Genomic DNA, 13,387 nt, shown 5'->3' on the forward strand with positions numbered 1-13,387 from the left:
ATATTCCCCTTTGTTTCAATGAAAATTATGTAATGCACATAACTTTCTCAAAAAAAAAATTGTGTTTTTTCCGTGATGCAACTGAACGATCAATGTTACCCATTTCTGCGTTTCTCTAGTGTAGTACGGAGTACTAGTTACAATACCATATTGAAATACAAAAATATGTAATGCAAGTCTAGGAGACTAGGAATATCCAAAATGACACGAAATCTAATAACTAGCACGGAGTACAATTTTTTCGCATCCCGCCTTTTTTTCCAGGGAATTCGCTTCCCGCCTTTGAAGTCCCGCAGCTTGTGCTAAATTTCCCAGTCCAACTTGAGAGATACTCGATCCGACGTGAGGGGCAGCTTGAAGGATCGCAGCCGTCCAACCCCTACAGATCCAGCCGCACATTACCTCTTCACGCGGATCGACTGGCCCACCACCATTCCCCTCAACGCCATTTAAGTCCCCACCTCGCCGCCGATTCCATCACCAACGCACCTCGCAATCCCCAAACAAATCTGAGCACTCTTCTCCGAAGCCCAGCCCAGCAGCTCGCCATGGACGTCTCGAGCACAGCAGCCGGCGGCAAGGCCAAGAAGGGAGCGGCCGGGCGCAAGGCCGGCGGCCCCAGGAAGAAGTCCGTGACGAGGTCCGTCAAGGCCGGGCTCCAGTTCCCCGTCGGCCGCGTCGGGCGCTACCTCAAGAAGGGCCGGTACGCGCCGCGCGTCGGCACCGGCGCCCCCGTGTACCTCGCCGCCGTCCTCGAGTACCTCGCGGCCGAGGTGCTGGAGCTCGCCGGGAACGCCGCCAAGGACAACAAGAAGTCGCGCATCATCCCGCGCCACCTGCTGCTCGCCGTGAGGAACGACGAGGAGCTCGGCAAGCTGCTCGCCGGCGTCACCATCGCGCACGGCGGCGTGCTGCCCAAGATCAACCCCGTGCTGCTCCCCAAGAAGACGGCCGACAAGGCGGCCAAGGAGCCCAAATCGCCGAAGAAGACAGCCAAGTCCCCCAAGAAGGCGTAGAGGCCATTTGCATTGCGTAGGTTGGAGTAGCTGGGATCGATTGGTGTTCTTCAGAGTAGATTGTTGTTTGTGTGGTGGTGTCCTACTGTCCTTGTACCTTCTGATCTGTAATTTTAATGGAGGAATAAGTTTCATAGATACCGTGTTCTGTGGTTGCTGTGCTTTGATAATTTTGTCCCGAAGCTTGAGCGGTTAATTGCAAAGTCTGAAAAATCGGTGTTCTGTGTTTAGTTTGCCCCTGCTATCGCTTTTCTTTGGATAATTTGTCCAGTGAGCAGTGCCAATGCGCTGTGAAGATTTGCCTTGAGACTAATCAACAGCAGGGGCAAAATTATTGCGCGCTCTCAGCGCCTGAAAATTTTGGTCAAACAATTTGTTTTCGCGCCGAAATTTGCCGCCATCGTTTCAGTTCAGTTCAGGAAGTTGGGCGGGCAACTGAATACTGAATCCTCGCGTCGCATAGACTAGTGTTGTCTAGTGGTACGGTTGTACCCTGAGATTTGTTATTTTAATTAATGGAACACTGACTTGCTTAGCTGTTCTTCGTTTCGTTTATCTACTCATCTTAAAACAAATCGTGAATCACCCCATGTTTGTACTGCACTGCTGGTGAAACCTTGTCAGAGTAGAGACAATCGACCAGATTTCTTCACAGAAACTGACGCCCTTGAATGCCGTCTGGGCGATTGAAAGTGAAGTACAGAGGAACAGGCATATTTTTGTCACAGCTTAAAAACCTGTCACAATTTACATTTTTTTAGATGCACAAATTGTATTGTTGCCGCAAAGAAAGAAGACACAGAAACAAGGTTCAGCCGGTTAAGATTACATGATGCCCAAGCACTAGGGACCACCACCATGTCTAATGCTGCTGATAGTTCAGGGCAAAATTAGCTTCTCTTCTCCAAGGTGGCTGATCCTTGGCTGCTGCAGTTCTTAGATGCGCTAGTGAACCGAGACAGTCTTCCTAGATGAACATGGAAGATCAAATCCACTGATAAGTAACCGTCACCATTGTCACAAATATTTATGTACTGACTGCAGTTACTCCTACTCTTATGTGAGAAAGCGGCATTAAGAAAACTTGCAGGGAGCAGCAGCACTTCATCAGAGACGATAGTTTTTAAGTACCAGTGAATTCCGCATGTAACATCAGCATTAACAAAGTACGTACATTCTATGAGGCCATGTTGGTGATGTTTTGCATATGCCGCTATGGCTTAGTTTAGCAGAGGTAAAACTACACTTGCATTTTTATTCTTTCACTCCAAATGCCAGGGATGAGGCCTTCATGTACTTGATTCTGATAACTTGGGAAATCTACCTAAATCTTTCAGGTCTAACCATTCGTAATCTAGAGATTTAGTCAACTAGAGTTCCCTCTGCCTAACTTGTCTACAGTTTTGACAGCATAGAAATGGCATTGGTGAAGAAAAGTTGTCGTTAGAAATATATACCTGAAGATCTCCTACTGCTAGGGGTAAGACTCGCAAAATCTAGTTTCTCCTTCTCCAATTCTTGAGGTCCAGGGTAACGAACCAAGCAAACTCTGCGTGAAATCTTCCCCACTAGAGTTTATTCATTTATTTGTTAGTGAAAAGATCAGTTTGCATACATAGAGCATTTAACAAAAATAAATAAAAGCAACATAGACTGTGTGCTCATAACAAACTGGAAAGAAAGCTGCCACCGAGAACTGATACTTTACTTCAGTTTTTCTTCAAACATGTGAAGTGTAACAAACTGTTTCTTCCGCCCACATTGTTTGCGTGCTTGTGTTAAGAATAAAAATAGAATAGGGCAGACCTAGACATTTGGAGCCTTGGAGATAAAACTTGCAATGATGAAGTGTCATATACTGCTTCTTCTTTCGTTATCTCCCTCGAAGCCCACAACAGCCAAGTTGACAAGTAGCACAACACGGTGCCATAACAAATTAAGATGCACATTTTCAAAAATTGGTGCTACAAACTATCATTGACTAGTATCCAGTGAATTAATGTTTGGGTTAACAAGCAAAATATTATGTGTTTCTACGTAGTGCAAACTAAAATAGGGTTCACCAACCCATGGATTAAGCATATCAGTATGGCTTTGGATGCTAAAGACAAACAGAATATTTCACAGTTCTTCAAGAATGGCCAAAAATATCATATGGGGAAATACTGTACGTGTACAATTAAAATACTAAATTCTCATTTTAAGTACCAGCTTTCACTTCAGATCCTGATGGAACGAATACAGTTGAGTCAGGCTGCTGAGCATTGAAGCTGACGAGTTCACATGATTTACCTGCCAAATAACATGCAAAAGTCAGCTAGTACGACAATTTATTACTTATGGATGCCATGTCAACCAACTAGCAAATATCGGCTTGAGGTCTTGGCTCAGTCTGAACTTCCTCTAGTCAAGGAGTAGGATGTAATGGACATTACATGAGGAAGTTTACAAGGAAATTTCATTTTAAAAATCAAACATCTGGAGTCAAAACCAACAAACAATAACGTCTTCCTTTTGTGAACTTAAGTGTAACATCATGTTAATTTCTATTTCAATTAGTCAATAAGGACTAATAGTTTATTGAGTAAAGGTAAACAAGCAAATTTGAATAAGGGAAAATTCAGAACGAACCAAGAACTCAAGCCCCTACTTGTTTGGCCTGAATACACTGATGACCATCGAAGAACCATCATTGACTGAATCTTATTAACAGAATAAGGGGCGGTTTCACCATGGATAAGCAAGTAATTTTAGTTATATGATTAACACTGCTATCTTCAAGAATGAAACCCACTGTTCAGAAGAAATAGACCCGATCAACAGTGAAATGCGACGGAAGTTACAATGAGCAAACACAGTTATTGTCTGAATGTTGAGAAATTTAAAGATCGCTGAATCAAGTAATCAATAAGTGAAAAACACGACATAACACATGGGATTTATCGTACCCGAGGAACTTTCTAAACTTCCTAAGTTTCCATCGTGGTGAAACTTAAGAGTAATTTCTTCGCCATGAAAATCAGAAGCAACTACATGTGTGATAATACAGAAACATGTTACCATGGAGTCCAAAATGCAGCATACTAGTAACATGCAACGGGGGTGGGAAAGGAAAACCAACTTCCAAGTTACATAGTTTATAGGCCACTGGATTAGCCAAAGTTCTGTCAAGTCTGATGGTGAGATTTCAAGCTTACCCTCCTCTCCACTCTCCTGAAATGCCGGTCCAGGTTCATAGCTACAAGTTTGCAGCAAGGTTCAGATGCAAAAGAGCGGTGGTCAAGCACTTTAAATGACTTATTTTATTTTATTCAGTCAAGCAAAGGAGCGAGCAAGATGACCGTTGGGGGGTGTCTGTCTGGCGACGGTGGTGGCGATCTCGCCAACCAACCACCGACGGCGGCACGGCTTACGGCTGATGTTGGCTACTCGCTGGAGCAGACTAGGACGCCGTCGACGGGTACGATCTGCTCGCCGGAGAAGTTCACCGGAAGTCGCTTTTGGGTGTTAGAGGCGGAAGATGAGGAGGTAAGTGATCGGGATGATGAGGATGTGCATGAAAGGGAAGAAGATGGTTCGCCGGCTGGAGGTGGAGACAGATCGGCGACCTACCTATGCCGTACTCCATCGCCGGTGAGGGATGCGGACCTACTCGAGGATTCGTCTGATCTTAACCGACGACGGCTGAAACGGCTTAGGAGAAGGGATGAGCAGCGCATGGCGGCCCGATCGGCGCTCTTCTTCTCCATCAACGAAGGTATGAACTCGTCCTCTCCTTCGATGCCGTTGGGCATTCGAACGAAAACACATGTGATCAAGAGGCCGGTAATTGAGCCTTCTGTTTTTCTGGATGAAAGCTTGGAAGGTTGGACTGTAGTTCGTCGGCGGCGTTGGTCGCCGGTGTCCGATGTCAACCTCTGTGATCCGAGGATGTCGGTGAATTCAAATTTTCGTGCTGCGGGCCAAGCTGGGTTGCGGGCTTTGGTCAACAACTCTTTACGTTCGTCCGGCCCAAATCAACCTCGACAAGGATGGTATGCTATCGATCAATCGGATCGAGGTCCCAGAATAGCCAGAGTCGGAAACAACACTGCGGGGTTTGCGTTTCGGCGTTTTTTAGGGCTTGCCTGGAAGAGGAGCGAGGCGGCGGCTCCGCTCGTTCGACGTCGCTGTTCTGACGTCGTGATGAATGGAGATGGCGGCCGAGGTGGATTCAATCCGGGCCGTGGTACTTTTAACCAGGGCCGTGGAGGGTACGGTGGTGGCCGTGGTGAGTTTGGCAATGGTGGCGGCCGTGGTGACTTCGCCAATTCTGGTGGTCGAGGTAACTTCGGTACTGGAGGGCATCGTGGTGGTGCGCACGATGACTATGGTGCTGTTAGGGGTGGATATGGAGCCAGTCGTGGTGGCTTTGGACATCCCCGTGGTGGTTTTGTTCAGCGAGGCCGTCATCAAGGACCAGGGCGTGGTAATGCCGGGTATGGCGCTGGCAGGAACTTCCAGAACTCGAGTTTTGCTGGTTTTGGTGGAAATAGGAATTTTGTCCAAGGGGAGTCGAGTGCTACTGGTGGAAATCAAAGAGGGGGGAATTTTAGTACCAACAATAATAACTATGGAGGAAATCATCAAAGGTGGAATTCTGGTCGTGGAGGGGCTTATGAGAATCGGAATAGGGGGAATGAGTCGGAGGGTGCGGTGCGAGGTGGCATTGATGCTGATCTCTTGCAGCAGACGGTTCAGGCAGTGGTAGCGGCGGTGACGGCGGCTACAAAGCTAACCGAGGCTCCTGTTGGGCAGGTTCCAGTGGTTACTGTAGCGCATGATCCAGGACAGGCTACTGTGGATAGTCAGAATGTGGTGGCATCGGGTGTGGTGCCAAATTCCACGGCTGTGCAGCATGAGGGGGTGGCCCAGAGTGTGCCAGCTGGTTCTGAGATGATAATAACAGATAAGGAAAATGAAGCTCAGGGTGTTTCAAAGAAGAAGAAGGAAGACAAGGCTGGTTGTTTTAGGTGTAAGAAGCCTGGACACCTTATTGATGACTGCCCCACACCCTATTGTGACATCTGTGAGTCCATTCACCATGTCACATCAGCTTGTCATCTGCTTAATGCCCCTAAGCCAACAGCTATTCTACATGGTTATGCTAATGAGGCGCTGATGTTTTTTGAGCTAGCATGTGGTGTATTTAAGCCCAAGGCAGAAAACCCCAAATTGGCAAAAGTGACAGTTGAGGGTGATATTCTAACTATACCAGAGATCATTGAGCAGCTCAAGAAGATTGTACCATCTGTCAATTTTGTTTGGGAGGTCTTTCATCTCAAGGAGAATATTTACAGAGTAAAACTCCCTAGTAAGTTAGAGGTCCAGAGACTGAAAAATTTCGGCACTTATATTTGTATTGACAGAGAATCTCATTTGACTTTTGATTCCTGGTCCTCTGTGGAGGAACCTTTATATAGGCTTCAAGAGGTATGGGTTCGTGTGTCTGGTTTACCGTCGGATGTTAGATCAGATTACCTAGCCTTATGGGGAGTTGGCACCTTATTTGGGAAGACGTTGGATGTGGATATGGCGTATACTCGGAAAAATAAAGTACTCCGAACCAAGATAGGGTGTCTTGATCATACACTCATTCCAGCAGATTGTGACATGTTTATCAGGAGGGGTGTGTATAAGCTTCGTTTTGAAGTAGAGAGAGAGGAACGGTTAGCAGAGGTTAATATGGTGGATGCAAATGATGATTTTGATGGAGATAATGAGGACAAACAGGGAGAAGGAAACAAGGGTAATAATCATGATATAGATATGGATAACAAGGATAATGATTTGGAGGAGGGAGGCAAAAATAATGATCATCACAGTTCGAGTAAACATAATGGGGTTGATGGTATGCAGGAGCAATGTGAGTCTCTAGAGGCTGTTCAGTTTGGATCTTTGGATGTAAAACATGTCTCTCCAGGTAACATTGATGCTGCAAAAAATTCGGACCAAATTGGTCTTTTATTCCATCCTATATCTCATGTTCTTTTTCCTGTACTAGATGACAAAATTAACACGAGTTCTGATGCTGATCTTTCAGTCAGAGGTGCTTTCTTGGGATCTGTGCGTGTCGGAGGTGCCTCCCCTGGTCGGAATGCAGTCATTGGACTGCAGACGCCAGGCGCTGTGCTGGCGCAACCTGCGGCCAACCACCTGATGCACACAGGCCGAGGAGGGCCTGTGCATGCAAGCTTTTCGCCACGCGCTGTGTCGACGCATGCATCTGAGCGCACTGATGCTGTCTGCCAGCAGCAGGTGGGCGTCGGTGAAAAGGAGGGCGCCAGATCTTCTGTGCAGCGGCAGGGCGAGCTGCCGGCTGTGACGAAGCTTCCCAGTGCACAGAGAATCCTGCATGCACCTGCTGGTCTGTCTGCTTCTTGCGTATCAGGCGGGGAAGCTGGTGGTGCAGGGGTTGACTTCTGCCCAACTGTGCAGGTTGGATCTTCTGTGAAGGGCGTTGTTGAGGCCCAAGGTGTGTATTCTCTCGGTTTTGATGCAAATAATGAACATGTTGGTCATATTGGAAATTCTCAGCATGATGATTTTGTTTCTTTATCTCAAACTTTGCGATCTGAGAGCGATTTCGATATTACAGGTGGGGGTTTGGGGCCAAATGTGAATTCTTCCTTTGGTTTGGTTGATGATGGTAGCTTAAATAAGGATGTGACATCTTCAAGAGGAGATCTTTTTAACATGGGAGGACAGATTTCGGTGGGGGATGTGCACAATAATGCTGGGAGAAATGGTATGTGTTGTAATGACTTTAAATTTTGTTGCTCTCTTGATGATTTCGGACATTCTGATGGAGTATCTCATGAGAATATTTTGGATTATGTAGGGTCAGGTTTGCGCTCAACCAGGGTTGTTTCGTTGGAAAAAACAATGGATAGTGCTATGGAAAATAAGATGTTGGATGAGAAAAGGGAGAAGAAGGCAGTTGATCTTCATAAGAGGATGAGGGAGGCCTCACCTACGAAGATCAATGGTGAGTCTTCGGTCTCTTTTAAATTTTTTTCTAACATTGATACATCATCTGTCTCTTTGTCTGAGATTGAGAATGAACATGTGTCCCATTTTCCCTCGACAGAAGAGGTTATTGCATTCGGGGGTATTCCAAAACCCTCTAATGGATTAAGATCGAGTTCACGGTTGGGAAGCCAGCCAAATGCCGATATGCCTCAACTGGAGAAGGCGATGAAGAATGCACAATCACGTGATGAGTGTTTCTCTACAGGTCAGTCGTCGAATACTATGTTTTCTATTGTTAATATACCAGAGTCGGAAATAATTAAGAGAGCACATAGACTAGGGATATCCTTAGGAAATTCAACAGGGGAGATTCACAAATCTATTAACGGAATTAAATTGGTAGAGGAGGAACGTATTTTGACAATTTTGAAAAAGAAAGAGATCGAGAATGAAAACAAAGAGGAAGGGCTGGAGACTCTTGTATTGTCAAAAGTTTCCACCTTGTGTGAGGATTTGATCGAGGACGAAGATATTCCACTTGATTTTGATGATCATTTGGAACATCTTAAACCAATAGTTAAGGTAAAGAAAACTAGACAAAGAAAAGTGTATGATACTAGTAATATTCGTAAAAGTACTAGGAAAAGAATTAAAAAGCAATTCTCTTAATGCAGAACTTAAAAGGTATTATTTGGAATTCAGGAGGATTTGGGGACATTGCGAAGCATTTGTTTGTCAAAGAAGCAATTAGGGAACATAAATTAGACTTCATAGCCTTGTTGGAGACTGGAAGATCTAATTTCTCGATTCCTTTTTTGAACCAATTAGCGGGGGGTAATAACTTCTCGTGGTTTTGTTTACCTCCGCATGGTCGTTCGGGAGGAATTTTAGTGGGAATTAATTCCGACACATTACAAGTGCTAAAGGTAAGCACGGGAGATTTTTGTGTTAAGCTTCACATTAAATGTAAGAGAGATGGCTTTGAATGGATTCTGGTGCCGGTATATGGGGCTGCCCAAGACATGCACAAAGCGGAATTTCTTTCAGAACTAGTCAGAACATGTGAATCTGAAACATTACCTATGTTGGTAGGTGGTGATTTCAATATCATTCGTAAGAAGGAAGAGAAAAATAATGATAATTTCAAGGCGCGTTGGCCCTTTGTTTTTAACGCTATCATTGAGCATCTCAACTTGCGTGAAATTGCTCTCTCTGGGAGACAATTTACATGGGCAAGTAGGAGAGAACAACCTACATATGAAAAACTTGATAGAGTGTTAGCATCAATCTCATGGGAGCAAAAATTTCCTTTGGTGACAGTAAGAGCTTTAACTAGAGCTGATTCCGACCATACTCCAATATTGATAGACTCAGGAGTGAAAGCACATTTGGGTAATCAAGCAAAATTTTCTTTTGAGCTACATTGGTTGCGTCAAGAGGGATTTTTTGATATGATATTAAAGGAGTGGAATTCAGCTATAGGTGGAGCTAATCCAATGGAAATTTGGCTAAATAAATTACGTCATATAAGAAGATTCTTAAAGGGTTGGGCAAAAAATCAAAGTGGCAAGTACAAGAAAGAAAAAGAGAGATTGCTAAATATTATTGATCATCTTGATGTGAAAGCGGAAACAAATATTTTAGATACAAATGAACGAGAAGAGTTAAAAAAGGCTAATGATTGCTTGAACAAATTAAGAAGAGAAGAAGAGTCTAAATGGGCACAAAGAGCTAAAGTCAAGCATATTCAAGAAGGTGGGAATAATACAAAGTATTTTCACTTAATAGCTAATGGTAAACACAGAAAAAAGAAAATTTTCCAACTAGAGCAACAAGAGGGGACTATTGTTGGGGAAGATAACTTGAAGGTTTATATCACTGAATTCTATAAGAAATTGTTTGGGGCACCGGCTCCTACTAATATTTCTTTAGTTGAAGGTGACATTCACGATATTACGCAAATTTCACCTTTGGAGAATGAGATCTTAACAGCCCCCTTTACATCTGAGGAAGTCTTTGAGGCTATTTCTCAAATGGAACTGAATAAAGCTCCTGGACCAGATGGATTTCCAGCCGAGTTTTATCAAACTTTTTGGACCGTCATAAAAGATGATCTAATGGCTTTATTTTCTCAGTTTACCAAAGGGGAATTGCCCCTTTATAAATTGAATTTTGGAGTTATTACATTATTACCTAAAAAAGAAAATGTGGTTCAAATTCAGCAATACCGACCAATTTGTTTGCTTAATGTATGCTTTAAGATCTTTACTAAAGTTGGCACAAATCGTATCTCGGGGATTGCCCCTAGAGTTATAAAGCCAACTCAATCGGCTTTCATGCCAGGAAGAAATATTTTAGAAGGGGTGGTAATACTACATGAAACAATACATGAGCTGCATACTAAAAAACTGGATGGGGTGCTATTTAAAATTGATTTTGAGAAGGCATACGATAAAGTGAAATGGCCTTTTCTTCAGCAAACTTTGAGAATGAAGGGTTTTGCTCCAGAATGGGGTAGAATTGTACAACAATTTGTTCAGGGTGGTAGTGTTGGGGTTAAGGTAAATGATGATATTGGTCATTATTTCCAGACAAAAAAAGGCCTAAGGCAAGGAGACCCTCTATCTCCGATGCTTTTTAATATCGTTGTAGACATGCTTGCCGTCTTAATTGAAAGAGCAAAAGAAGATGGTCAAGTCGGAGGGTTGATTCCACATCTTGTTGATGGAGGACTCTCTATTCTACAGTACGCTGACGACACTATCCTTTTTTTGGAACATGACCTTAACAAGGCTGTTAATATGAAATTAATTTTATGTCTCTTTGAAGAGTTATCGGGGCTTAAGATTAACTTTCATAAGAGTGAGATTTTTTGTTTTGGTAAGGCAAAGGAGGAAGAGGAACAATATAAACAGATCTTTGGATGTGATGCGGGTCATCTCCCCTTTAGATACTTGGGTATTCCAATCCATTACAAAAAACTCAGGAATTCAGATTGGTATCCGGTAGAAACACGGTTTGAGAGTAAATTAGGATGCTGGAAAGGGAAGTTACTATCCTATGGTGATAGGTTAGTACTCATTAATTCAGTATTAACTAGCCTACCGATGTTTTTGTTGTCTTTCCTTGAAATACCTATTGGGGTAAGGAAACGTCTGGACTTCTATAGATCTAGGTTCTTTTGGCAGTCCGACGAAAACAAAAAAAAATACCGGCTCACTAAATGGAATATTATTTGCCGACCTAAAGATCAAGGGGGATTAGGTATTGAGGTTCTCGAAATCAAAAATAGATGCTTATTGAGTAAATGGCTCTTTAAACTTCTAAATGATGACGGGGTGTGGCAAGAATTGCTACATAATAAATACCTAAGACATAAGACGTTATCGGAGGTGCAAGTTAAGCCCACCGATTCCCCCTTTTGGAAAGGATTAATGAGAGTTAAACAAGAGTTCTTCTCTAGGGGTTTTTTCAAGGTGGGCAATGGGATGACCACCCGTTTCTGGGAAGACACATGGCTAGGAACTACTTCTTTAGCTCATCAATATCCGTCCTTATATAACATTGTACATCATAAAAATGTGACTGTCGCACAGGTGTTAGCCCAAAGACCTTTGAATATTACGTTCAGAAGGGTGCTTAGTGGTAACAAATGGACAGCTTGGCTACAATTATGTAGGAAGTTGATGATGGTTAATTTGAATGAAGCTGATGATCGCTTTGTTTGGAGGTTAACATCAAATGGTTTGTTTACAGTCAAGTCAATGTATGAGGATCTCATGTGTGATCACACCCCTTTTTTGCGGAAGTACTTATGGAAGGTTAAAATCCCACTTAAGATTAAAATTTTCATGTGGTTTTTGAGCAATAAGGTTTTATTAACTAAGGATAATTTAGTTAAACGACATTGGAATGGGTGTACAAAATGTGTTTTTTGTGGGGAACAGGAAACAATTCAACACCTTTTTATTGAATGTCCTTTAGCTAAGCTCCTATGGCGAACGATTAATTTCACTTTCGATCTTCCACCTCCGTCTAATATTACCAATATGTTTGGTAATTGGTTAAATGGAGTACATAGACAATCTAAGGCTTTTATCCGGATAGGGGTTTCACGCTTTATGTTGGTCTATTTGGAGGATTAGAAATGATATAATCTTTAATAAAAAATCTTCTTTTCACTTCTTGCGGGTTATCCATATGGTCTCCTATTGGGTCCAGCTTTGGGCTCTACTCTCACCGGAGGGGCAGCGGGATGCTATGGCTACTGGTTGCACACGGCTCCTGATGGTTGCTCAGGATATCTTGTGCCAGGCTGGTTGGCGACATACTAGTAGGCTATGTTGATGTGTAGTCATACTATGGTTACTTTTCGATGGTTGATTTTTGTATCAATCCTCGGTGATGCGTGAGTTGTAAACTATACTTTTTAGAACTTTTTATTAATAAAAGGCCGTGTGCATCGTCATGATGCAGAAGCCGGGGTTTACCCCCATTTCGAAAAAAAAGATGCAAAAGAGCAGACACCTATAACTGAAAAATATAAGAAGCACACAAGTGAGGTCAGGCCGATCCTAGACTGATTCCACAATTATTATGTAAGGGTGTATTTATTAAGGACGTCTGATTTCTGAATTGCAATGTCCCGTTTCTCAATTTCTGTACTCGCGTGTACAAACCCGGAAGGCCAGAACGCAAGACGGTGCCGCCCTCGCGAACGCAGCGTTCGACCAACACGCACCCGCCCTCTCGGAACCCCCACACCGCCGCCCTTTTTGGTGGCGGGGCTCTCCGCCGCCGTGCATGGAGCCTGTGGCACCGGCGGAGAGAGCCCCCTGTCAGGCCCCCGATGGGATCTGACGAGATAGGATCAACTAAAACTGGAATTTGAGAGAAATTGAGAGATAAACTAGGTAATTGCTGGATAGAAATTAAAGGATAAAATGCAGTAATTGAAGAACTGGAAATAAGAACAAGATAAATTTAGGTTTTTGATTTCTTGATTGGTTTCACAGGATACACAGATAGCCTTATATGGAGTGCGGCTAGGTACAAGATGATGGACTAGTTGAAATACCAATACTGCCCTCACACACTAATAACCACTAGTAACCCCATATTACCTACCAATACCATTCCCTGACATTCCTCCCTTCTTCAGACCATTGCTCAGTAATGGATAAACAAGTTTCTACAGAAACTTTCTTCATTTGTTAAGGAACTTGAAAATTGATCAGCCAAAGAGGAATTCCATGACAATGAAACAGTGAACTCATTGTAGTGCATATGTGACAAATCTGGCAATGGTGCATAGAATTGAATATTGATCTCCAAAAACGAAGCACCTCTGCAACGTTTCT

General features: G+C 43.4%; 1 protein-coding gene across 1 annotated transcript; it reads left to right on the plus strand.

Moving 5' to 3' along the window:
* Positions 1 to 548: 548 nt before the first annotated feature.
* Positions 549 to 1,016, plus strand: LOC124698151 (histone H2A). The gene has a single exon (XM_047230668.1). The coding sequence runs from the start codon at positions 549 to 551 to the stop codon at positions 1,014 to 1,016; it is 468 nt and encodes a 155-aa protein (XP_047086624.1).
* The last annotated feature ends 12,371 nt before the right edge of the window (positions 1,017 to 13,387 follow it).

The sequence above is a fragment of the Lolium rigidum genome, chromosome 3 (assembly GCF_022539505.1).
Source record: "Lolium rigidum isolate FL_2022 chromosome 3, APGP_CSIRO_Lrig_0.1, whole genome shotgun sequence".
In the NCBI taxonomy this organism is placed as follows: Eukaryota; Viridiplantae; Streptophyta; class Magnoliopsida; order Poales; family Poaceae; genus Lolium; species Lolium rigidum.

Bases quoted from the DNA above. Each gene is read 5' to 3' on its own strand.
- LOC124698151 (XM_047230668.1), top strand. From the start codon at position 549: ATGGACGTCTCGAGCACAGCAGCCGGCGGCAAGGCCAAGAAGGGAGCG.